Source organism: Hyperolius riggenbachi, chromosome 8 (genome assembly GCF_040937935.1).
Source record: "Hyperolius riggenbachi isolate aHypRig1 chromosome 8, aHypRig1.pri, whole genome shotgun sequence".
NCBI classification, from domain to species: Eukaryota; Metazoa; Chordata; class Amphibia; order Anura; family Hyperoliidae; genus Hyperolius; species Hyperolius riggenbachi.
In genome coordinates, this window is record NC_090653.1 from 83,206,497 (window position 1) to 83,233,151 (window position 26,655).

General features: G+C 42.9%; 1 protein-coding gene across 6 annotated transcripts in view; it reads left to right on the forward strand.

The window, feature by feature from the left end:
- The window catches only part of SIPA1L3 (signal induced proliferation associated 1 like 3), a 294,691-nt gene that overhangs the window by 195,565 nt on the left and 72,471 nt on the right, over positions 1-26,655 (forward strand). For all 6 annotated transcript variants that reach the window (XM_068250824.1, XM_068250820.1, XM_068250825.1 and 3 more), the window contains 6 exons: positions 538-2,141; positions 12,476-12,606; positions 13,815-14,003; positions 15,940-16,114; positions 19,229-19,332; positions 20,367-20,524. In XM_068250824.1, coding sequence (XP_068106925.1) covers positions 719-2,141; positions 12,476-12,606; positions 13,815-14,003; positions 15,940-16,114; positions 19,229-19,332; positions 20,367-20,524 — 2,180 coding nt within the window. In that variant the 5' untranslated portion in view covers positions 538-718. The remainder of the gene's footprint in view (positions 1-537; positions 2,142-12,475; positions 12,607-13,814; positions 14,004-15,939; positions 16,115-19,228; positions 19,333-20,366; positions 20,525-26,655) is intronic.

Below are 26,655 nucleotides of genomic sequence, written 5' to 3' on the forward strand. Positions count from 1 at the left end.
GCGCTGTCTACATTACCTAGGCTCAATGTTGTGTTTTTCTACATCATTTCATCATGTATACTCCGGCCCCCCAGCAGTCTGAAGTATGTTCACCTGGCGCTTGACTGAAAAAGTTTGGGGACCCCTTTCTTAAACTATCACAGTATATCTTTTCACGAGAGAGAAGTCACTGTAACCCCGCCTTTTGTGTGGAAAGTATTTGTGCCTGCTGCCCATAGCATTCAGTTTTATTTCTTGTATCGTTTGCTAATCTGCGTTGTAAAATGGCATTTGGAAGCAGGATATATGGTGCAGAAGAACAACTAGTCATTTAAGCATACACTGAGGAAATCAGGGGACAGACTGCATCCTGTGTAATCCATTAAAGATTTACAACATGAGTGGCTTTGCTTGATGCAATGCATTTTACAGAGTAAAGCACTCTTTATCTGATATACCAAGTCTGCCATTTCCATTTTCATCTTTCTCTTGACATATTTTGACTTTAAAAAAATTCCTATAGAATATTATATCTGTATATTCTCTTATGTCTTTCAGGTACCTCTGAAATGATCTGCCTTCTTCACTGACATGAATGTGAACACTGGTGGTCACTCCGTGAGTTCCACTGACCATACATTTGCACAAATCAGACCCCAATAATGGTTTTGCATTTTGGCTCTACAAAGAACTGTGACAGCATTTTCCTCAATGTGGATATTTATGTCTGTAATAGAGCATGACAAGCTACAGGTCTTTTCAGAATGATGGAGTGGAGTCCGGGGGGACCTCTATGAAAGCAAACGATGGTGGTCGGGACTATTACCCACAGAACTATTGGGGGCAGAGTAGCAATGGCATGCCACATGGTGCTGAGGCATCAAGATTTAGCTCCATCACTCCAGCAATGCCTAAAATGGGGGTCCGAGCCAGGATTGCGGACTGGCCTCCAAAAAAGGATACCCAGAAGGACACAATGACCCCAAGCCCTTCCAGGGAAATGGAAGGGTCAAGAGATTTCCATCAGCAACGGAGTTTCCCCAATGGACAGCATTTTCAAAGTAACAGTGGGTCTTCTGGATTTAGAGGCTTTCAAAGGCTCTCAAGAAAGAGATCGAAAGATGTTGAGTTTCAAGATGGCTGGCCCCGATCACCAGGCAGGACGTTTATTACTCTTAGAAACAGAAGCAATAGCGAGACTACACTCAGCGAATGTGATGTAGACATCTCTATGGAGCCGAGAGGGACGAAGTTCAGCAATGGAATGCCTCTATTTAGAGAATATGGTAGTACCTCCTCTATCAACGTACAAGCGGTTTCTGAACAGAGCTTGTATGACATGTTGAAGGATTTACGCAATGAAAAGCATGACAAGGACAGTGAGTCACCCAGCAGGAGCAGTGGTCACCTCCATGATGACTCAAGTATGGCTTCTAATCTCCACTTGGTAGGAAGTTCAAGAACAGATCTCCGCAATGGACAAATGCAGAGAGACGATGGTACATTAAAGGATAAACAAAGAAAGCGGAACGCCAAGGGAGATTCTAGTGACACTTCTATCTTTCGCAAGTTGAGAAGCAACAAGAACGATAATGAGTCAGGAAAGTTGTTTATGGACCCTGATGAAAGCCCAAGGCCCTGGATCTGCCCTAAGACATTAGGCCATTACGATGTGCAGAGTTTGCTATTTGACCTTAACGAAGTGGCAGCCAATCGGAACTATGTTGCCCAAAGGCGGAACACTACAACAGGGGCTTCTGCTGCATCCGCTGTCTCCCCAGCCGTGTCTAAAGCCTTTGGCCTGGGCAATATGGACCCTAATTTCACCAGCACAGAAGACCTGAACTTTAAGGAGAACCTAGAGCATGACTATGGTGACAACAACGGCAATGACCTCCTCCTCAGTTGTCCTCACTTCCGTAATGAGACAGGTGGAATGTCTGAACGTAATGTGAGCTTCTCCAGAGCTTCTGCAGGTTCTCCCACTGGAAGTGAAGGGGGCTTCATGGAGCCTTCCCTTTCCATGTACTGTACCAATGCCAGCATATCTGTCTTGGAGGTATCCAAGGAAGTTCAGAAAACCCAAGGGAGACTCAAACAATACAGTATCGAACATGTTGATCTAGGAGCTCGGTATTATCAAGATTATTTCCACGGTAAAGGTAAGACAGGTTTTGTGTTTTTTTTATATTGTAGTATGAATCTAAAAATCCATATATGGTCTAAAGACATTGAACAACACAGCATAAAACTAATAGAATTTTTTTTTTTTTTAAATCTACAGGAAGGGTTAATTCAATTCAAATTAGTTCAAACTTTTATTTCCCTTAAAGGACAACATCAGCCTAAAGAAACATACCGTCATTAAGTTACGTTAGTTATATTAAAATAGATAGGTAATATAATCTTACCCACTCTGTTTTAAAAGAAAAGGCAAATGTTTGTGATTTCATGGGTGCAGCCATCTCTTTGGTTGAAAGGAGGTGACAGGGAGCATGAGACACAGTTTCAACTGTCCTGTGTCCTGGTCACCCCTCTCAGCTGCGCGCGCTTAACTTCAAATATCAAATTAAAACTAAAAAAAAAAAAAACGCCATAACAGCAGAAGAACTAAAACATCAGAAATCCTGTCATGCTTTGCACAGCATCAGGGGAAAAATGCCCGGGCAGATTTCTTTGATGGGGCGGAGCTTAGCTTCTGAGCAGCTAAAAATGAGACTTGGGTAAGAAAAACAAAGTTCTGATGCTGTGAAACTGTTAAAGAAACGCCAAGCCTTTTCCGTGCTGCTAAGTAGATTTTTAGTCTGGCAGTTCACTTTAAGGTGCCCCTGCTCGATTTGACCCAAAAATGGTGGGGTTGATAGTGCACCCCAGGTCCCTGTAGAGTACTCGCAACAGAGCACACTTAACTCAGCAGATCGTTCAGAAACAGTCTTATCAGTCTGCCAACAGTGCGTACACACGTGCTACTGTTGGCAGAACGTCCGTCCAGCGGGAGTGTCTGACGGACCCGTCGTTTGCGGAAGTATGGTGTGTGTACGCACCTTAAAGGTAGCCATACATCTAGCAATGATGGGCAGATTCAACCAAGAGACAAATCTCTCTCTTATCAAATTTTATTAGAGAGAGATCTGTCGGCTTCCCATACACTGTAGGCTTATTCCCGATCGGTTTGGTGCTGAAACTGATCTGGAATCTGCCTTAGATGCAGCATCCTCCGCCTGCCGGCCCAACGCTGTCCACCTGATGTGCAGTTCAGCCCTAAATTAGTCACATTGTCGTTCAGTCATGCACTTGGCGGCACCAATGTTCATTCGATTATAATGATTAGATCAGCCGCAAAATTGTCTGATTTATGGCCACCTTAAAGGTACCCATACATTTAGCGACTTGGCGGCCGGTCAACCATAATAATTATCGAATCTGATGAAAATCTGTACCACCTAGTGCATGCCCGTTCGATGATGGGACCAATTTCGGGCCGAGTATGTTGATCAAACATGCTGCAAGATGTCGGGCCATTGTGGTCGATCGAGTGCGCAGCAATATCAGGACGAGCGATGAACGTGACGAAACCCCCAACGCTGTTCCCCAGGGTGTATAAATTATGTGTGCATTTATACATTACCTGTCCTGTGTCGCGATGCCCATCCGTCTTCCAAACCCGCCCGGCTATGGTAATGCTACAGATTAGGGCCTAAATCTAAGCACCAGTTTACAGTGATCAATGGGAGGAAGATAAACCAATTTCACTTTAGATAATTCCAGTCAGCTTTAAAATAATACTCAAAGAAAACAGCAAAACCAAGAGCTGTAATTCCTGATTGGCACATGTTGTATTGCAGAGCACAACTTCATTAGTCCTGTTGTTAGTGGCTTCAAATTTAATAGACAACCTGCTGAGATTCTCAGCTGGATCATTAATAGGAAGTTATCTGCGTGCAAGAAAATGTCTCCCCTCTCTTTTTTTATGTCAATTATCTAGAGTTCTTTTAGACTACAGAAGCTTTTACCAGCATAGCAAAGAATGTTAACCCTTCGCCAAAAGCTTATTCAATGACTGCCACAGGTCTGTTTTTTTTTTTTTTTTTTATTGTTCTGACATTGCCAGCTGCCTGATCACTTCTAACTGCAGGAAGAAGTTGAGGGTTCATTTCAGTCCCCCTGGCACCTGCAAGATGGTGGAAGAGGTGATCTGGGTGTATACGGCCCTCAATTTCTTCTTGTATGAGTGTATGTGACCTCTCATTTCTTACTCAATCCCGCGATACAGCTGTTATTTGCACACTAAACACTTCCCCCCTCCCCCCCAAATGTACCACCTTTTTCAGTGTAAAGCTAGTAGCATTACAGTAGCTATTGAATCGCAATGTTATCCCGAGAATTTTTTTCCAACTGGGCATGAAAAAGTAGCTGGGTGGGTTGCGAAGGGAGAATGCAGGGCTGGTGCTTCTCTGCACAATTCTGCTTACAACATATGAAGCAAATGAGGAGATGAGCCGATATTAGCCGGGTGGTCACCAAACTTAGCCCGGTGGACCACACAGCTAAAAAAAACCTGTAGAAAACATTGCATCACACATGTGCTGACTTCTAATGTAATACAACGTGTGCCTGGTGGCATTCAGTCAAATTATCTATGTCCATAAGGTATAGTTTGCTTACCTGAGGGAAAGGCTCAACTAATAGTGTGTAGTGGTCTCAAAGCACACCTGAATTGAATAATGAAAATAAAAAGATGCTTACATCAGTAGTTGAAAGCCTCTGGATACCCCAGAGGCTTCAATGGTCCTTAAGAACCAACCATTCCAGTGCAGGGACTCTCTTTATCTTCTGACTGTGCTTTTGTTCATAGACAAGGACATCCAGACTGGGCATGTGCAAGTAATGGATGCACGTACCCAGTAGAATGAAGCTGCTCGTGTATGACTTTTTTCCTCCGTGCGCAAGCACTTAGTTGTACTGGGCATGCACGGACCTTACTCCCCAATGCCCAGTCCAGATGCTAGAAGAGGCCTATTCAACTGGTTCAAGTCAAATAGGTATAGAAGGATCTAGTGCTGGAATAGTGGGCTGTAGCAGTATTCATAATACCACCTCACCATGTAAGGGTTCCCTCTACTGAAGTATGTATTAAGCTCTCATTAATTTTTTTCCTCGCTTCAGGTGTACTTTGTCTTTTTCTAACCTCCTCCTATTCAGTAAATGCCTTTTTGCTCACATAGATGTCCAGTTGGACAAGAGGTCTTTGGGACAAAAGGGCTACATTAATTGTTCACTTTGAGTTAAACATAAGCTACTTAAGGGAAAGGAAATGGTAGAGAGCTAATGTAGCATAGGACTCAAAGCGGATAGCACGATCTGTTGTCACATAGGGAAAAGCTAAAAGTCCGTTCATGCTGGACTAAACAGGTAACCTCTCGACCAGGATTTAACCACCTTCAGGGATGGAACTGTGCTGAATGAGTAAAGAGAGAGTAAGGAGTTAAGCCCCATCTACATGATACGATTCTTTGTGCAATTCGATTACGATTCTATTTATGATCCAATTAAATCTGACATGTCCGATTTGGATTCGATTCAGTTTGCCATTGTTTTGCAATGGCAAATTCAATCGAATCAAATCCCGATCGGACATGTCGGATTTAATCAGATCGTAAATAGAATCGTAATCGAATCGCACAAAGAATTGTATCGTGTAGATTGGGCTTTACAAGGGTTAGGAGATACAATACACCAGGCCCTGGTTTCAGAGGGTTTCTGGGGACGACCAGATCCCATTGATCTGAGGTTGTGGGAGGTGTGCTGCAATTGGACAGGACAACATTTTGGTTAGACATTTTGCAAGGATTTGGACTGTAGTAGGCCAATCCTGAAGAGTATTGTTTATTTTATGGTTAACCAGTGGCATGAGCAAAGGACTATAGGCCGTGACGGTCCTTATTTTCAAAGCATTAGTAGTGTACTTTGGCAGATAATCTGGGGGGGGAGGGTTATGGGTCTATGACAGTTTTGTTGCTACACTTTGACCTCTAACAAGTGCTTTAGTTTTATCTGCTTTTAGTTTCAGCCAGTTGTCATTCTTCCACTCCTATAGCTCAGCTAAGCAAGCATTAATGGTTGGAGTAGGGTCTGTCGTGACAGGTTTAAGGCATAAATATAGCCAGGAGTCATCATTATCGCAGTTTTATGTCAAGTAGTGTGGATGAGTTTTCCAAGTGGTTGCACGTATATTGTGAATACCAAAGGGAACAGGATTGAGCCCTGGGGCATACCTTATTTTAGTGATACAGGTTTGGACAAGAATTAACCCAAGCATGCCCTTTGTTATGCCAGTGACCGTGGATCTAAAACAATGGCAAGTAAGCCATTGAAGGCAAAGGACTCCTGTAACCAGCTTGGCAACGTTTCATGATCACCTGTATTAAATGCCACCGAAAAATCTTTCTTAATCAGAATGGAACACTTGCCTCTGCCTCTTGCCATGAGCAGATCATTTAAAGTGTACCAGAGATCAAAACAAGTAAAGATTTGATACTTACCCGGGGGTTCCTCCAGCCCCATAAGCTCGTCTGAGTCCCTCGCCATCCTCCCGCGGTCTGCTATTCAGCCATGATCAGCCCCGGTAACAGGTTTCCTTCGCCTCCTCATTGTCCCGTTAGAGGCACCGTAAGTTTGGCCAGTCAGTGCATGCGCAGTGCTGCGTGCATGACAAGCCAATGGAGTAAAAACCATTGACCCGGTGCCATGAACATAATTGTTGCCATGGTAGCATTTATTTGGTAGCAGTGCTTGATCTCTTTGCCTAGTCTTCAAGAAAGCAGTGAAGTCTTAGTCCCATGACTGGAAGTTTCCTTTAACTATGCATTTTACAGGTTTGTTTAGAACTGAGTTATCATGCTGACCCTTTTCAATCGCTGTTACTCACTGTTACTGTTATATTATTAATCTCCTATGCTTTCAAATAGCCTGATCTGCCATCTCTGCCATAGGCAGTCATGTGACACGGGAGAGATCAGATTACAACTTGTGGTTAAACACAAATGAGGGGGAATTAAACAGGCTAAACTCTCTAAATACATACAGGGTGCAATTGTCTATGCATTTCTTCAGTCCTATGCAGGAGTTCAGGTCCACTTTAACTGTGTGCCAGCAGGACGCCCCCTGCTGTCTGGATGACATCCTGTGGCTATTAGGGGCAATGCTGACATCAGTGTTCTGTATTACAGGTTATACATAATGTGCTTATTTAGGGCTCCCTGTGCTCAGTGAAAGTGCAGAATCTGTGTCTGTTTGGCCTAATTAAGATAATGTCCCTTTATTATCGAGCAAGCTTCCTAATAGCTGTGAAGACATAGGGGACTGTTCCTATTATAGATTATATGAATACAGCGTGTCTCCTGAGAGAATGATACCTGTCAGGCTTGGTAATTAGCACAGTGTTAGCATTCATTTAGGAAACATACAGCCACTACCAAATCCTTCTCACCAGCTGGGACTCTGTGCAGGAATATCCTATCTGCTTCTATTACAGTACAGCTAAGATAGACTATGCACTACTGACTCCAGCCAAGCAAAATCTTTTAACTTTTTTTTAAAGCATCAAGTGGAGACTTTTCTTTTTAACTTTTTTTTACTTAAAGGGTAACTAAAGTAAAAAAGGGTAAATTTAACTTACCTGGGGTTTCTTCCAGCCCCCTCCAGTCCTTCTGTGCCCTCACCATCATTTTGCGCCTCTCCAGTCAGCCGCAAAAAAAACCCCCTGAAAGTTGACCAGTCGATGGCTACTTCCCATGCAAGGCCATGGGCCTCCTGATCTCGCTCCCGTGGCCGGAAGCATCCTGTGCAGTAGCATGTTTACATACTGTGCGAGCGCAGAACACTCCCATACATGGCAGTTTGATCAGGAAGTGCGTGGCTCGGAGCTTTGCATGCAGCTGACAAAAGGGCGCTGCAGCTGATCTCAGGATCGCAAAATTATGTCAAAGGCACAAAAGGACTGCAGGGGGCTGGAGGAAGCCATAGTTAAGTTAAACGGTTCTTTCTTTTTCTTCATTTTTTTTTTCATCTGCATACTTGTTCTGAGTTAAAGGGGAACTGAAGAGAGAGGTATATGGAGGCTGTCATGTTTATTTTCTTTTAGACAATACCAGTTGCCTGGCAGCCCTGCTGATCCTCTGCCTCTAATACTATTAGCCATAGCCCTGAACAAGCATGCAGCAGATCAGGTGTTTCAGTGGTTCAGACTTATAAGTCTGATCTGACAAGACTAGCTGCATGCTTGTTTCTGGTTTTAATCAGATACTACTGCAGAGAAATAGACCAGCAGGGCTGCCAGGCAACTGGTATTGATTAAAAGGAAATAAACATGACAGCCTCCATATACCTCTCTCTTCAGTTCCCCTTTAATGGCTTAAAGTGCAGCACAGTAGCAACAAGATGGCCAGGCAATTCACATTATTTAAACGTAAATAAATATGGCAGCCGTCATATTCCTCTCAATTCAGGCGTCCAGTAAAACCATTCAATCACAGGAGTCCATTACAAAATGTTGATGGGAGTACCCAAGAGACATACCTTCATGGGTGTTTACATTTGTATCCCTGAAATCCTCCCTGAGTTTACCTTGTACGCTTTCACACATCACCAAAACCCATCCCTATTGATGAGCCACACCACCTTCTCAGGAGAGAATATGAGTGGCAGCCTGGCCCCACCCCCTTCCACAGTAATTTGAGTAACAGCCAGAATTCTCCTTACTGCACCCTGCAGTGCTGCCTCATCCCTCCCACATTACCACGTGCTATTACATCATGACAGCTCCATCCCCTCCATTACTAGCAAAAGAAGAGGATGACTGGAGCATGTACCACCTGCTCGAATGGATTGTGGCAGGTGGGTTAAAACTTTGGCAGCCTAGGAAACTCATTTAAACAATAGGAGAAAACCTGCAGTTCCACCGGATATCATGCTTAGTGGGAGTCATGCCCAGATCCCCATAGTGCAAGCCTGCAAAATGACCCTTATTGAGGCTTTTTTTTTTTTTTTTTTTCTTTTTTTTTTTTTTTTTTTTTTTTAACCTTATTCTGTATTCATGATGCTGCATAAATCAGAACATCGATCCTTTAGTGAATCCCCATTTGTCATAGCAGACATGCGCCAATCACACATTTCCTTTGGGGCCAGACATTGCTCTGGGCCATACCATTATTTATTTGAGTTCAGCCTTCACCTATCCTTGGGACCTGGCAATGCAAGATTTATGACACCGTGGTTCCCTAATGGATTGTCTTGGAGGGAATATCGCTTCAGACTCCCCAGATAGCGGTTTTCACGCTGCTCTGTTGAAACCGTCGATTTAGCAGAATATATGTGAGACCTTCACCTGTTTCTCTCCAGCGGCAGGGCTTCTAATGGCTTGTTTTTCTAATTAGCTTATTGTCACCACCTAATGAGCTGCTGCTGAAAGTCTACTAAATGACGTAACTGGACTGAATTTCTAGTGTAGATGGGCTCAAAAATCCAGCCTTGATCTTCAACTGATGGGTTTCAGGAGCTGGAAAAGGGCGTTTACTTAAAATAACATGATCTCTTGTTGCTTAGAATAGCTTCACAGGAAGTTTTAACATCCAAAAATAAAAAAAATGCCAAAAAATTGAGTGCCCCAAAATTATGTGCAACCCTCCTTTTTTTTCTTAAAATAATTTCTATATGTACCCCCATTATTTTCTTTGTACCCGGTCTGAGTCCCTTTGCCTGATTGCAGGGTAAAAAAACTTTCAGCATGCAAATAACAGAAAACTTCCCATTTCTGATAAGGACACTACAACCAAAAGGTAATTGAATTCCCCCCCTCCCCCTTTCCCTTCTCAAGAGTTTACCCAGTGACTTAAAGGGAACCAGAGAGGAACGGGGGGTGGAAAAAGAAACAGATTTTATACATACCGGGGGCTTCTTCCAGCCCCATAAGCCTGAATCGCTCCCACGCCGCCATCCTCAGCTTCCTGGATCCGCCGGTACCGGACCCGTCACTTCCAGCGGACGCGGCCAATTGTCCGCATCACAGGGGCTCCCTCCATACATGTACGCATGCGGCTGCGCAGTTAACAGCCACATGCGTATCTGTATGGGGAGAGCACCCTGTGATGCGGAGAATTGGCCGCGTCCGCCGGCCGACTTGCCGACTCGCGGCAATGACGGGACCCGGTGGCGGCTGAGGCAGGCAGCGGAGGAGTGCGACGTGGGAGCGATCCGTGCGTATGGGGCTGGAGGAAGCCCCAGGTATGTATATTGCATCCTCTCTGGTTCCCTTTAAAGTGGACCTGAACTCAGAACTTCCTCGCTGCTCTAAAAGATAAACAGCAGCATAATATCCTCTACGAAAAAAAATCCTTGTTACAGTTGATACAAATCCTGCAATAAATATTATTATTATTATTTATTGTATTTATAAAGCGCCAACATATTACGCAGCGCTGAACATTAATTTAGGTTACAGACAATATTTAGGGGTGACATACAGCAATATGACAATACAGGAATACAAGAAAACCAGATCACACAGCACAGTATTAGTACAAGGTAATGCTTATTCAGTCAGTCACTGGATGAAGCATGGAGATTAGGCAAGTTAGGTTCACTCAAATGCATGGCATGGGTTCACAGTAATGGAGGTGCCAGATCAGGTAGGACACAAAAGGAGGAGGACCCTGCCCAAAGGCTTACAATCTAGAGGATAGAGGATCTAGAGGAAATATGGGAGTGTCTACGTCCTGCTTTCATGGAAGCAGACATAGGGTTAACATCCTATGTTTACATATTAGGTGCTCTGCCGAGGCAGCCGGCTGACACAGCTGAGAGATCAAGTTACACTCATGATTAGTCACAAATAAGGGGGAATTATACTGGCTAAACTCTCTAAAATACATACAGGGTGCGTTTCTCTCTGTTTTCCTTCTGTCTCGTATCAGCTCCACTTTAAGCCTGTTGTCTAGGTAATGCTTGTTGTGGGAGGGACAGTAAGCTGTGGCAGTAGGGAGGGAAAATTAACACTAAGCTGGATAAAAAAAAAAAGAAAGAAAGAAACAAGCAAAACTAATGTCACTTTTGGCATCAAGGAGAAACCGTAAAGATGGAAACCAGCAGGGAATATTCTTCTCTTTTTTTCATATCACATTTCTCCTAAATCTGACAGTGAATGCTAAAAACAGGCTAGGTAAACTAAATAAGTAATCTCTTATTGGATGATTTTTATTTTTTTTATACTTTCAGTTAACGTAATACAGAGTTTCACCCCACTTTAAAGAGGAGCTCTCAGCCATACTATATCAGAAAAACACACATATAGAAGTTGTATATAAGATAAATACGGTACTTGCTCTACTTGCATAACATATGTATTGCACTGTCCACGTTTTGATTTTGATTTTTTTTTTTACATTAAAAAAAGAGAAAATCCTTCTCAGCATTTCTCATTTTAAGTGTTGCTATTGTGAAGCTAATCCTGATGTAATTTCCTCCCTTGCTCTCCTCTGCCTAATTTGTCCGCCCTTCACTATAGAAATTCACAATAGAAAATGCATTGTCTGAGCATGAGACATATTGGCCAATCACAGAGGAACAGAGGATGGGAAGGGAAAACAGGAGGGAAAGGGGCTTCAGCCAATCGGGCTGCATTAGTTACCGGTAACTCTGAGAGGAAGTAGAGAAACAAAAAAGGACAACCCAGCATGCCCTGCAACTTCCTTTTTGTGTACCAAATTTTGTGTGTACCAAATAAGAGTCAAGTAAACTGGGGGATGATCATTTATCAACAAGAAAAATATATTAACAGAAAAGTCATTTTAACTTTTGGATTGCCTGGTTAGCATCCTTATTACTTGTTCACCAGATAAAAATAAAGAATTGATTTTTGAATGTATGCCTGACAGTAACACTTTAAGTAAAAGTGTAGAGGGTCTCCATCTTCATAAATGATCTCTGAACAAGAACACTGTTCTACTGTTTGCAGTCATTGCTTGACTATAGAATAATAAATTATCATAGTAAATTGAATCTTATGTGTCTGCTTTAGCACCACAGTATGAGTGAAGTCTGAAAATTACATATTTTGAGTTTAGGGGAAATGCAGTAAATCTGGCTTTTAATTGTGACGGAATAGGAGGTTTCCTGGTGGAAAAACGGATTAAAAACTATTGTTGAAAGACACAACCTTTTTGTTCACAGCAGCACTCTCTTTGTGAATATAAATGTCACTGCTGTCTAATGTCTGTCTAGCCAGGACTTCTGCAGCTCCTAGACTGCCATTATAGCTGTTCACACAGGCCAAAATGCCAGAAAGATTATTAATGCACTTTATAGTCGGGTGTTCTCTTCTATGCTGAGTGGAGGGGTTGAAGCACACAGTGGTTATTGGCTTCCCATTGTTTTATTTGGATCAGCGCATAGTTTTTACCCATCTGACGTGAAATGAACAGCATGTGAACTTGTTTTTCAGAGCACTGTAATTATTTTGGTGTGGATGAGAAGTTGGGCCCTGTTGCTGTGAGTTTGAAGAGAGACAAATTGGAAGACAGCAAGGAGCATGGACCACAATACCAATACAGAATCATCTTCAGGACCAGCGAGGTGAGGAGGAGGAGTTATGGGTGGCAGGTGCTGACAAAAGGTATCTTGGGGAGAAAGTCACACCTGGGGATGATAAATACTTCTCTGCACATTACAATGAGTTTTATTGAACACAACCTTGCTCCTCTGCCATGCTTGTCATGCCTTTGGCGGCAGTGTCATTTGTCCGAAAAGACTGTCCAGGTAACTTTGGCTATAGTTAGGAATATGTTGCAATCTGCATTATAGGATTGGCACTATGAGCTTTATGTAGCCACTGGCGAATCTCTATTCCGGGTTTTCTTTTTTAATTGAAATGTATAGCTTCATGCATGAAATAAAAGTATTTTAACGCTACACAAACTCTACAGTGTTCACCCCAGAATTTTTTCCAGCCGCGTAGCATGAAAAAGTAGCCGGGTAGGGCGAGATGAGAATGCAGAGCCGGTGCTTGTGTGCGCAACTCTGCTTACAGCATAGGAGGAGGTGAGCTGATGACAGCTGGGTGCTCACCAAAAATTAACCCCCCTCAAAAGTCTTTGGTGTCTGCTTTGATCCATATGCACCTGCAAGTACCGAGGACCTGGATATTATTGCACCCGTCCCAGTGTTTCCAGATAACAGTGATAGAAATCTACGTCCTGTTTGGGAGCTGTTATTCCTGCCAGGGCATACATTTCAATCACTCTTGTCCCGTGGTCCACTTGCTCTCGCCATTCGTGCTGCTCTGTCATCGCTGCAGCCCGATTGCTCAGCTGTCACACAGAGCAGAGTTCCGTTCTACCAGTCAAAAGGCGGTTTCATTGGCTTCTGATTCCATGATAGCTGTGAGCCAATCACGGTGATCAGAGCGTGGTTTTTGAACAAATAGTCACTGGTCCTTAAGGCGCCAGAGACTTATTCTGGAAATAGTCTTTTATGCTTTGATTAAGAATACTTATGTTGATAATAAGAATATGTATATTGTGTGATACTCCTTTTTCTGTCTAGCTTGATTAATAGACAGGCACTGATGATCTCCGCTCATCTCTGCTTTATAAGACAAATACAAGTGTAGCAAATGTAATTTCTGATCACTTGCTTAGGATGATTGGTTTATGTTTTTGGAAATGTCCATATTATGCAGTAGTTTCATTTGTTTAGTGTCCTGTTCTGCTGCATTAGTCATGGTGGTGCTAGATATGAGGTGGCTTCAGGTTTGATTGACAATGTCTTTTCCCCTCATGCAGCTGGTGACCTTGAGAGGAATGATCCACGAGGATGCTGTGCCATCCACAGCAAAACATGGTACTGTCCGGGGGCTGCCTCCGAAGGATGTCCTAGAGGCGGTAATCCCAGAACTTAACATACAGTGTCTTCGCTTGGCCATGAATTCCTCCAAAGTGACTGAGCAGCTGCTAAAACTGGATGAACAGGGGGTATGGATTGCTCATTTATTTTTCCACCACACGGACTCCTTTTTAAAGCTGGGAGAGGAGGAGCTAAGTAGCATTCCAACCACGCCTCCTCCTGCATCCTGTTTGGAAGGAGTGGTCATTGGCAGCTTATCCAGGCATCCTCTCCCAGAACACAAAACCATCTTGGCGATTTTTTCTTTTTATTTCCTAAGCATTTTGGTGCCGTTTTTAACCATTGCATTTTTTTTTTGTAAATGGTAGAACAGGAATCAGTATAATAGGGACTAGATCTATTGGGTTACTTATCAAAGTATGTTTTGCTCAGTGTGTAGTTAAAGTGGATCCAAGATAAACTTTTACTCATTGCATAACTGTGTTCCTTTCATATAGTTTATAGGGCATTCCTCGAGCCAACTACATTTTTTTGTTTTGCTTTAATACTCTAATCCTCTATAAACTAAACAAGCCTCGCCCACAGCTTCTCCAGAGTGCCTTGATACTCTGAGAGCCATGTAGCAAGGGCTTATGGGAGCTCAGTCTGGGCAGGAGGAGGAGGTTACTAGCCAGAGATTTCAGAGGCAGAGGGGAGGAGGGAGTGAAATGTTCCACAGGCTGAGGACTGGAGATGCTATCAGCTTGCCTCAGTGTAGTGTGACAAACAGAACATGGCTGCCCTCATTGTATCGCAGCCATAAATAATCATACACTTTTGAAGCTTTTTGCAGCTAGATTTGCTGTGTAAACTATGTAAACTTTAGATAAGATATATAGACAAGTTACTTGTTATAGTTATTTTTTCATCTCTGATCCGCTTTAAGGCCTCTTGCACACTGCAAGCAATTCAGATTCAGATTCCGCTTTTTAATCTGTTTTTACATCCGATTCAGATTCAGATTTGCAGTTTGCTCCTTGCACACTGCAAATCTGAATCTGAATCGGAGGTAAAAACTGATTAAAAAGCGGAATCTGAATCTGAATTGCTTGCAGTGTGCAAGAGGCCTAAGAGGGTGCCCATACATAACTTGATTTTCAGCATCAATATCCGGCAGCTTTGATCATAATGATTGAATCAAGCAGAGATCAATGCTGCAACATTGCCACCCACTGGGAATGTTTTGATCGATTCACACCCAGAATCTCGGTCGAAAGGGTTCGATTGGGTGCATAGTGGTAACGGTATTCAATTTCTGACAAATGAAAGACCCCTGGCCGCTCTCCCCCAAGTGTATGTGTGCCCACCGGGCTTATGGTGAGTGTTGCCGGCTCATCTGTCACACAGGCGCAACTCCTCGTCTTCTCTTGTGTCCGGTGTCTTTTTGACTTGTCACTGCCTGCACCACATGACACTGCCGCATGTATTGATGTCACTAAATGCAGTGGTCTCATGTGGACGTGGTATAGGAGCTTGCAGTGGCAATTTAAAAACAAAAACGCCAGATACAGGAGGAGGTAAGGAGTCGCACCTGTGTGACAGATGAGTCAGCAACACTCACCACGAGCCCAGGAAACTCATTACGGGTTGAGGTAGAGGCACTAGGAAGATTTCCAATAGACTTCATGGTGAACTAAACCTTTACTGGGTTTAGTTTTTGATTTTTAGGGGTAGGGTTTATGCCAAGAGCACCAAAATGAATGCAAATGGTTCTAAAGACCATTATAAAACACCCATTCTCCTCCGAGTTTGGAAGTGTATTGTTACACAAGCTCAGGAACGCTTGAAAGCAGGATTGATTGAAGTGTTTTCCGCAGTGCTGATAAAAGCGCTTGCTGCCAGTGTTGTGTCATTCTTGTTTCTCTTGGAGAAAGCCAGCAGGCAGTGATTCATGGGTGGGCAGATCACGTTACAGCAGGAGTTCTGTTCTACAGAATCAAACTTTACTGTCAGCAATTTGTCAGCCGCACATTACACGCTTTCTGATCTTTTGTGTTGTGTACTGATGGGTACTTCTACCTCCAGCTCTGCCAGAAGCACAAGGTGGGCATCCTGTACTGCAAAGCTGGCCAGAGCTCAGAAGAGGAGATGTACAATAATGAGAGCGCTGGACCAGCATTCGAGGAATTCCTGACGTTACTGGGAGAGAAGGTCTGCCTAAGAGGCTTCAGCAAGTATGCCGCTCAGCTGGACACTAAAAGTGAGTAGATGGCTGTCCCCATGCACCATAGACTGCATTGTCATAAAAATAAAACCTTCATTTACAGTGGATTGGAGACCTCCGGTTGTTCTTTGTACTAGCTTTTATATATTTCAGGCTGGAAAGGAATATGCATACATGTGTTAAGGATAGCTGTCTTTTTCTTTTGCGCTTGTTCCCAAAAAGGAAAAAAAGTTACTATATTTTACAAATAAATTGCCGGGGGTGGGGGGGTGGGGGTGGGGGGGGGGGGGCTTAGGGGTAGGGGGGGTGGGGGGTTGCAACCAACCACTTGAAGCAGGTGGAGAGAATCGGCCCATCTCCACTCAAGCAATACAGTATTATCCGGATAGGAGTAGGTCAAATGTGGTTTAAATCTGTTACTGGCCATGCTACTGCACTAAAAGCACAAGCCACCCCCCTAAAAACTAGTGGGAGGTAAAAGCACAAACAAAGGTGAAGAGACGTCCAGCATAAATGAAACTTTGCTCCCTACTATTTGGCTTGCTTAAAGTACTTGCACTTTCACTGGCCTGAGGAAGTGGGGGAGTACCCACAAAATGCGTTGTCTGTGCAAAATAATAATCTTTATTGTTGTTCGTGTCCTTGGAGAGGTAAGCTACCTCCTATTTATTCATATTATTGTGTTCTAAGTTTCATTTACGCTGGGCGCTTCTGCACTCTTGTTTGTTTTTATTGCAAATAAACGTTTGTCTGGCGGTGCTCCTCCCGCATCAGTGTGCTGAAGTCCCACTTCCCCTATTTGTGCATTGTATCATTCCTGTCCTCGCCATACTTTGTCCCAGCCATAGCCCCAGCTGTTCTTCAAAGTATAACTCAGATTTCCTGTACTCCACATTGTAACTGAAACCCAGAGAGCAGAGCAAGGTGTCTACTGCGTTCGCTCCCCCTTGTAAATGCACCTTTGAAGTCCATGCACTATACGATATTTCTTCCCAGTTCGGCATTGAAACATCAAATTGGTCAAAAATTGCAGTTCCCCCACCTTGCCACGATCGTCCCGATTTTTTAATTTGCTGCCACAGTGTATGGGTAGCTTAAAGGACCTCTGTCGCGAAAATCTTAAAATTTTAAATACTCGTAAACATATACAAATAAGAAGTACGTTTCTTCCAGAGTAAAATGAGCCATGAATTACTTTTCTTCGATGTTGCTGTCACTTACAGTAAGTATTATGCCGGGCGTACACGGCTCGGATCGATTCCTGCTCGTCCCCGCGGGCACTTCTTATCTCCTGTTCGTTTTCTTCCATTGTCCGCCCGCGGGTATCGAGCGGGGAATCGATCCGCGCGGTGATCGGACCTGTCAGAAATTATCAATCGAGCCATCAGCAGCTCGATTGATAAAAAAAAAATTAGCCGTGTATGCCCGGCATTAGGAATCTGACATTACCGACAGATTTTGGACTAGCCCATCCTCTCATGGGTGTGTTCTCAGGGTTTTCTTTATTTATAAAAGCACGTAGTAAATGGCAGTTGCTCCGTCCAACTGCCAAAAACATGTGCAGCGGGCAGGGAGGCTGGCCAGCATCTTTGTATAAATCTTTTTCAGGGTATGTCTTTATAAATAATAAAGGCCATGCTGAGAATCCTTGGATTGGACTGCTGGACTATTAAAAATACTTTTATTTTCACATTTCATAGTGGAAAATACACTCTAGCATTATTTTAGAATAAAATATCTTCACCATAAATTGTGACCGGAATATAATCTTAAGTTTTGTGATAAGCAGTAAGAATAGTGAAACAAAATTTGTGTTTTTTGTCTACCGTAGCACTTTTTATTTTTAAACTGGAATTGGTAAAACTGAGAAATATTTTTTCTATTTTTTTTCTTTGTTTTTCCATTAAAATTCATAGAAAACAAAATTGTTCGAGGGAAAAAAAGGCATACAATGAAAGCCTAGTTTGTCTTGGGAAAAAAAAAATATATTTCATTTCTGTGTCGTAAGTAGGGATAAAGTTATTTCTGATTAAATAAGGACATAGCTAAACTGTCAAAACTACTCTGGTCCATAAGTAGGGGGAAAAGGTCTGTATGCGAAGTGGTTAAAGTCATCTGATGCCAATAACTATTGCCTCTGGAGATGATCCGGTGTGTGTACAGCAGCAGCCCCTGACTAGTCACAGCTTTGTTTCGCCCCCACATTGCAACAAAACACGTTTTTAGCATGCAGGACTAACTACGCATCTGTACAGCCTTGGCCAAGCAGTGTCAACACATTGATCAGGTGACATCCATCTTGCATGTTCACAGGCTTCAAGTCACATGATCACTTTGGGATCCAGTGACAGTGATGCTGCTGGTTTCTAATCTCTTGAATACACATTAGCAGCAGATGGTGTTGCAATAATCACTTTACACATAAATGACTACAGATTCTTCCCTTATTTGAACCCCTTTCCCATTTTAACTCCTTGTTCTCCTGATACTTTCCGCCATGTAATGTTTATATATGTATTATTTGTTGTTTTTTATTGTACATAGCTTGGTCTGGGTTTGTGAACAATATAAGAAATGATGGTTTTTGGTCCTGTATTGGAATCTTCGAGAAGGACGGGGCCTCTTCCGACTCCTCGTTCGTCTGCATCTGGCCCTGGAAAATCCTCCAGGTGGGCCCCAGTCTGTCCAGGCACAGTCCGGCCACGCACGCTCCCCGTCGGAGTTGGCCCCGGCCCAGAGGGTTTTCTGGGACCAATTGCAGATGAACAAGGAGGTGGAAGAGGACGGCGAGGGAGCGATAAGCCTGGAGGGGGCTGGAGGAAGCCCCAAGTATGTATATTTCTTCCTCAAGTCCCCAACTCAGGTTTACTTTAATGCTAAAAATTATGCAAGTTCGTGCTGCTTGGAAATGGACTAATTGGATGCTCCTGCTTATTCATTTGATCGGTCCCTTTTCAAACTTCAAAGCCCGTTTTCCAGGAGCAGTTAATAGGCAGTGAAAAGCTTCTCAAACTCTCACAACTGCTTGCTGCTGCAGTTTTTGTACTACGGTTTTATGTTTGGTACTACAGTACTCACAATTTACATGAAGGTATTGTTTGTTTTTAAAACTGTCCCAAACATACTGAATAACCACAAATCTCATTCTAGCGGATTCCACTGGATCACACTCGCTGTATACCAACTACCAGGGCTATGAAATCATGTTCCATGTGTCCACCATGCTGCCGTACACCCCAAACAACCGACAGCAGGTAAGTGTCACCAATACAGGGATGTGGAATTGGTAGAATGATTGTTATGAAAGGGGAATGGAGTGACATTTTATTCAGCTAATAACTAGCTAATAACTAAAAGCCCCTGCAGATGCTTATCTGCTGTCAACCAGAACAATTGTTGGTGACCATTACTGTTGAGCGTTTTAGGAACCGTCGCTGTACAGACACACTGCCAACCTACAGGTGAAGCCTCTTCTGTTCTATGAAGAGAGGAAGGGTTATTGATTGGCAGCTTACGTTACACAGGATCTGGGCATTTCCCATTGACTTCCACATTTATTACCTGTAATGATCATTGTTTACTTAAAGCGAATTTGAAGTGAAAATAAACGTATGATATAATAAATTGTATGTGTAGTACAGCTAAGAAATGGAACATTAGTAGCAAAGATATGAGTCTCATATTGTTTCCAGTACAGGAAAAGTTGAGAAACTTCACTTGTTATCTTTGCAAAAGCGCTTCTCTGAGCACTTCACTTGGGTCAAATGCAGTCCTCTTTTCTGAAGCATTTATCTCAGCCTTTCTCTCGCTATTTCTTGTTGTTTAAGGTTTTACTGCTGGAAAGTTCAAGGGGTCATTATCTCTGTTCTGTTTTATAGTTTAAAATACATAATGTGGTTTGTAAACTGCCAATATTAGATAATGTTATCAAATGCAATGTTCTAAAGGAAAAAGCTATACAACTGAAAATAAAAATGACTCTTTTCTTTGCTACTAATGTTCTATTAATTATCCATACTTATAATTAATTATTTAATAAGGTTTTCTTTTCGCTTCAGTATCACTTTAATATGTTTACTTTTTTCAGTTTACGTACATTTTCAATCCGCTTCCATTCCATTTCCGGACACAGATATAAAGATTATGTAATAGCTTAGTAGTCTCGTGGAATGTTGACTTTTTTGTAATGAGGGCTCTGCAGCTTTTGGAAATTGCACCATAAACCATGTTAGACAGAAATGCCCGATATGTGAGTCACCTGAACACTGCTGCTGCTCTCTCATTTCAGCTTCTCCGGAAAAGACACATTGGAAATGACATTGTGACCATCATCTTCCAGGAGCCCGGAGCCCTACCTTTTACTCCTCAGAATGTCCGCTCACACTTCCAGCACGTGTTCATCATCATCCGTGCTCTGGAGCCTTGCACTGACAACGTCTCCTACAGGTGCCGTCTTTACACCAATTTCCACTTATTATTCTGTTCTGCATGAACATTCCAAGAGTTAAAGAGGAACTGTAGTGAAAACAATATAATGAATAAAATAGCTTTTTTTTTTACAATCGTCCTTTATAGATTATTTAGTCTGTGTTTATCTGTTGTAAAATCTTTCCTCTCCCTGGTTTGTTTAGTTCTGCAAGGTGATCTGTACGGAATGTTCCTCTCTGAGCGTTTTACGCACAGTGGGAGATATTGCTTATTTCCCACAATGTAATGAGGTTCACAGACCGCAAACTGTCAGGACCTTGGTCATGACATCACATTGTGGGAGGGGTTTCACTACAATATCAGCCACTCGGACCCCCCTGATGATCTGTTCGAGAAAAGGTAAAGATTTCTCGTACAAAAGGGGTAATCTGCTACTGATTGGGATGAAGTACAATCCTTTGTTTAATGAGAAACTATAACCAAGGATTGAACTTCATCCCAATCTGTAGCTGATACACTGTTTCTAATGGTAAATCTTTACCTTTTCGCAAATAGATAACCAGGGGAATCTGTATGGCTGATATTGTGATGAAACCCCTCTTACAGTGTGATGTCATAACCATGGTCCTGACAGTTTGCGCGTTTGTGAACCTTGTTGCATTGTGGAAAATAATGGCTTTCCTAATTGCCAACCAAACTATATCTCCCTCTGTGCATAGAACTCTTAGTAACGAACATTCAGTACAGATCACCTGGCAGAACTAAAGATGTCACCACCAGTGATACATTTCAGAATGTAAATAGGGAGAGGAAAGATATTACAATAGGTAAACACCGACTAAATCTATAAATTAATATTGTAAAAAATATGCAATTTTATTAATTATGTTCTGTTCACTACAGTTCCTCTTTAAAATAGAAAAGTGCAAGATCCTATTGGGTTTTGGTTGTCTTGGCACCCCTTTTTTTAGGAATAACGTACAGAAGTAACAGAGGCACCAACAGGATAAAATATAATAAATTTAAAACAAAATGAGTATAAAATACAAATAAGATGGGGGGTAAGGGTGGACTTGCCTCCCCAGGACAAACACAACGATTCTAAATGATCAAAAGTTTTAATTCTTAATCCAAAAAAATATGCAACACGTTTCACGGGTCTTAAGCCCGCTTCCTCAGGCAAAAATACATATTTTTGGGGGGAGTAAGAATTAAAATTGTTGATCATTTAAAATTGTTGTTTGTCCTGGGGAGGTAAGTCCCCGAACACCCCCCCCCCCCTCCCCATCTTATTTTGTTTTAAATTTATGATATTTTATCCTGTTGGCGCCTCTGTTACTTCTGTGCGCTATTGTGATCCACCTGGTGGATGGGTGTGCATACCCTTGTTTCTTTCTACGGAGGGCGACTTCTTAACCTGAGTGGGGACAGGTCTAATATCCCCTAATTGTGCATATAGTGGTTGCGCTGAACTTTGGCAACCCACACTTGTGAGTATATTTCAATTTGCTGCTACAATTTATCCACCATCAATAATACACTATTGGAGGCTCTCAATTTTGTTTTTCTTGTTTTCCTTTTTAAGGAATGCACCCAGTTCCTGAGGTCCAGAATCCTGAGACAGTCCTGAGCTCCAGGATTTCTCAAATAACAAAACTGTGAAATCAATCACATTTAAAGGGAACCTTAACTGAACGGGGGGTAAAGAGTTTCACTTACCTGGGGCTATTACCAGCCCCCTGCAGCAGTCCTGTGCCCTCGGCGCCGCTCTGGAATCCTCTGGTCCCCCGCTGTCACTTAGTTTCGTTTTTGACGACTCCAGTCGCCGGCCGCCATGCGTATTATTGGACGCATTCACCAATGCAATTGGCGCTATTGCGGACCGCAACGTGTACAAAAATGCGCGTTGCCGCATTCCGCACGCGTAGATATGCGTATTTTTGTACGCGTTGCGGTCCGCAATAGCGCTAATTGCATTGGTGAATGCGTCCAATAATACGCATGGCGGCCGGCGACTGGTGAGTCGTCAAAAACGAAACTAAGTGACAGCGGGGGACCAGAGGATTCCAAAGCGGCGCCGAGGGCACAGGACTGCTGCAGGGGGCTGGTAATTGCCCCAGGTAAGTGAAACTCTTTACCCCCCGTTCAGTTAAGGTTCCCTTTAAGGTTTATACCTAACTCAAAGGACACCTTAATGCACAAACTGAGGCGAGCTCCTGTAATAGTTCAGAGTTAGAGCTGGTCAGTGAGATGCAGACAATTCAGCTTGCATGTAGACTTAAATCATATTGTATGCCGCTTGGAATTGGACCAATCTGATGGACTTCCTATCGATTTTGATTGGCCCAATTCTAAGCTGCACGCACTTCAGATGAAATTTGCAGAATTACTTGCATTTTACTGATCACTGATAATCGCTATTCAGTATCGCTGACAGATATGAGCAGTTGCACTCCTATAGAAAGTCTGGCCAATAGAAAAGTGTAATGAGAAGTGCTTCTCTCAAGGCATTCTGAATCAATCAGAATTAACCCTTAGACTGCCGCTGACGTTTCAGAATTTCCGCCTCCTTATGCTCTGGACATCTAAAGACTTTTTGGGCAAAACTTAATTTGCCTGTGGCAAAAGTCTTTAGGCGTTTCCCAATGTTCACATCCATACATCGGCCACATAAAGAAACTTATCTTCTGAAGGAGTTTTGATGAAGATACGCCTTTAGACGTCCGTGATGAAAGGAAGCGAACTGGAAACTCATTAAGACAAGTATTCCAGAATAGCTGGCACTGGCGAGTAGCTTATTTTAAAAAATTAGTGGTAGTCTAAAGACTTGTACACATGTGCAACTATTCCGCCCAACTGTCATCTAAACTCAGTCGGATGATAGTTGGGCATGTGTATGTTGGCAAATAACAAGACCTCCAACTGATAACAGGCAGTTTGCCTGATCCAACCGGTGAATCAACCTGCACAACTGTCTATCATGCAGGTTGGCCATGTGTGTACAAACGACTTGTTTTGAATGCAGACATGTTGGGGTACACACAGTATTTAAATGAGCTGGTTGTTCAGTTGATCAGTGCGTGTGTACGTACTTGTCGTGTAATCAACAAGTCGTGCAGTTGACCATGTTGTGCGGTTGGCCGTGCATTTAATTTCACATATGTACAAGCATTTAGGGTTAAGGCATATATTTATTTCCAGGTCTTATCCTTGTGCTCCCTTTCCAGTACAGCCTGCAGCTGCAACCCTTGCTTTAAAGGAGGTAGATCTTCATGCTATCAGAGGTTACAGTGTCTATGAAAAAAAGTCCATGTATGGATTTTGCTGAACCACCTTTTCTTACAGGAATTAGGAGCAGCAAAGCCTTTTGTGTCTGCATATGTTGATATATTATTATTCCTTGCTGTGCCTCAGTTATGTTTATATATTATTCTTCCTTGCTGTGCCTCAGTTATGTTTATATATTATTCTTCCTTGCTGTGCCTCAGTTATGTTTATATATGGTACTTATCCGTTAGCCGGGTGCATCCGGCAGGTGGCGCTAATTACTATTCCCCTTCCAGGCCGCCATGGATAGTAGGAAAAGATGTAACTCTGGTGGAGTTTTGTCGCCACCTGCCGGATGCACCAGAGTTACATCTTTCCCTACTATCCATGTCGGCCTGGAGGGAAACTAGTACCGTATATACTCGAGTCTAAGCCGACCCGAGTATAAGCCGACCCCCAACTTTTACCTAAATGGTTTTTGAAAAAGTGATTGACTCAAATATAAGCCGAGGGTAGAACTGTAGGAGTGGTGCAGGTGGGATTTCAGGGGGAATTTTATTGATGACTCTTTGTGTGTCTTTTAATAATGAAAACAGTCTGATTTATACATTAAAGCATGAATGCCTTTGATATAATAAAAACATGAGTGCTACTGTCAGTGTCAGAAGCTAGCAACATTCAGGTATGCAACTTTTTTCCTGTGTCCTGGAATCCTGTGTGCATTGGCTATACAGAGTTTGAAGTAGTCCCCCTCCCTCCCCCACCATGTACATAGTGCTGCAGGCACATTTGATGGTTGTTTCACTATCCCCCCCACCACCACCACCCCAAGCCACCCCACAGCAAAATGTGTGACAGCTTCTGCGGTGTTCTCACCTAAGTGTCCCTGTCAGAATAAGCAGAGCTGCACAGGTTTTATGGGGACTTCTCTGTAGCTGCCGACGGGACTCCTCCAACAGACTTGTTACCCTCCTGCCTCCTGCGCGCTGCCTGAATGGAATGGATGGCACCTTTTTAGGTGTCCTCTGTCCCTCAGCATGCATGTAATACGCTGTGTCAGTGCCGTGCGGGCTTACTTTATGTATCACTTCGTTGTTGGGTCTCCTCCATAGCCAGTAGCAGCCTCATTGCCGTGATCCCTGCAGTGGTGAATGGGAAGTGATACGAGCCGCAGGCTTCTTTTGTTTACAATCTGCTGCCGGGACTTCTCCATAGCCAAAGTTAGTCTGATCTCACAGCTATGACGCCATCTAGTGGCGCCACGTATCACTTCCCATTCGCCACTGCAAGGATCACGGCAATGAGTCTGCTACTAGCTACAGAGGAGTCCCGGGGACGAATCGGTAAATAAAGGAAGCCTGCACGGCACTGACACGGCGCATTACATGCATGGTGAGAGACAAAGGACACCACCTACGGTGCCATCCATTCCACTCAGGCAGCACGTGGGAGGCAGGAGTGCAACAAGTCTGTTAATTGTGCCTGAAGCACTATGTGCATAGCGGAGGGAGGGGTGCACATGGCCGTCAGCGGGCTGCTTTTTTCTTCATCTTGTGGTGGGGGAAAACTCGTTGCTCGAGTATAAGCCGAGACCCCCACTTTTGGGCCACCTTTTTGTTCTCAAAATCTCGGCTTATACTCGAGTATATACGGTAATTAGCGCCACCTGCCGGATACGCCCGGCTAACGGATAAGTACCTTATATATTATTCTTCCTTGCTGTGCCTCAGTTATGTCGATATATTATTATTCCTTGCTGTGCCTCCGTTATGTCTATATAGTTTTTCCTTGCTGTGCCTCAGTTATGTTTATGTAGTTCTTCCTTGCTATGCCTCAGTTATGTTTATATATTCTGCCTTGCTGTGCCTCGGTTATGTTTATATATTATTTGTCCTTGCTGTGCCTCAGTTATGTTTATATATTATTTTTACTTGCTGTGCCTCAGTTATGTTTATATATTATTCTGCCTTGCTGTGCCTCAGTTATGTTTATATAGTTCTGTCTTGCTGTGCTTCCGTTATGTTTATATAGTTCTTCCTTGCTGTGCCTCAGTTATGTTTATATAGTTCTTCCTTGCTGTGCCTCAGTTATGTTTATATAGTTCTGTCTTGCTGTGCCTCAGTTATGTTTATATAGTTCTGTCTTGCTGTGCCTCAGTTATGTTTATATAGTTCTGTCTTGCTGTGCCTCAGTTATGTTTATATAGTTCTGTCTTGCTGTGCCTCAGTTATGTTTATATAGTTCTGTCTTGCTGTGCCTCAGTTATGTTTATATAGTTATTCCTTGCTGTGCCTCAGTTATGTTTATATAGTTCTTCCTTGCTGTGCCTCAGTTATGTTTATATAGTTCTTCCTTGCTGTGCCTCAGTTATGTTTATATAGTTCTGTCTTGCTGTGCCTCAGTTATGTTTATATAGTTCTTCCTTGCTGTGCCTCAGTTATGTTTATATAGTTCTGTCTTGCTGTTCCTCAGTTATGTTTATGTAGTTCTTCCTTGCTGTGCCTCAGTTATGTGTATGTAGTTATTCCTTGCTGTGCCTCAGTTATGTGTATGTAGTTATTCCTTGCTGTGCCTCAGTTATGTGTATGTAGTTATTCCTTGCTGTGCCTCAGTTATGTTTATGTAGTTCTTCCTTGCTGTGCCTCAGTTATGTTTATGTAGTTATTCCTTGCTGTGCCTCAGTTATGTGTATGTAGTTATTCCTTGCTGTGCCTCAGTTATGTGTATGTAGTTATTCCTTGCTGTGCCTCAGTTATGTTTATGTAGTTCTTCCTTGCTGTGCCTCAGTTATGTTTATGTAGTTATTCCTTGCTGTGCCTCAGTTATGTGTATGTAGTTATTCCTTGCTGTGCCTCAGTTATGTGTATGTAGTTATTCCTTGC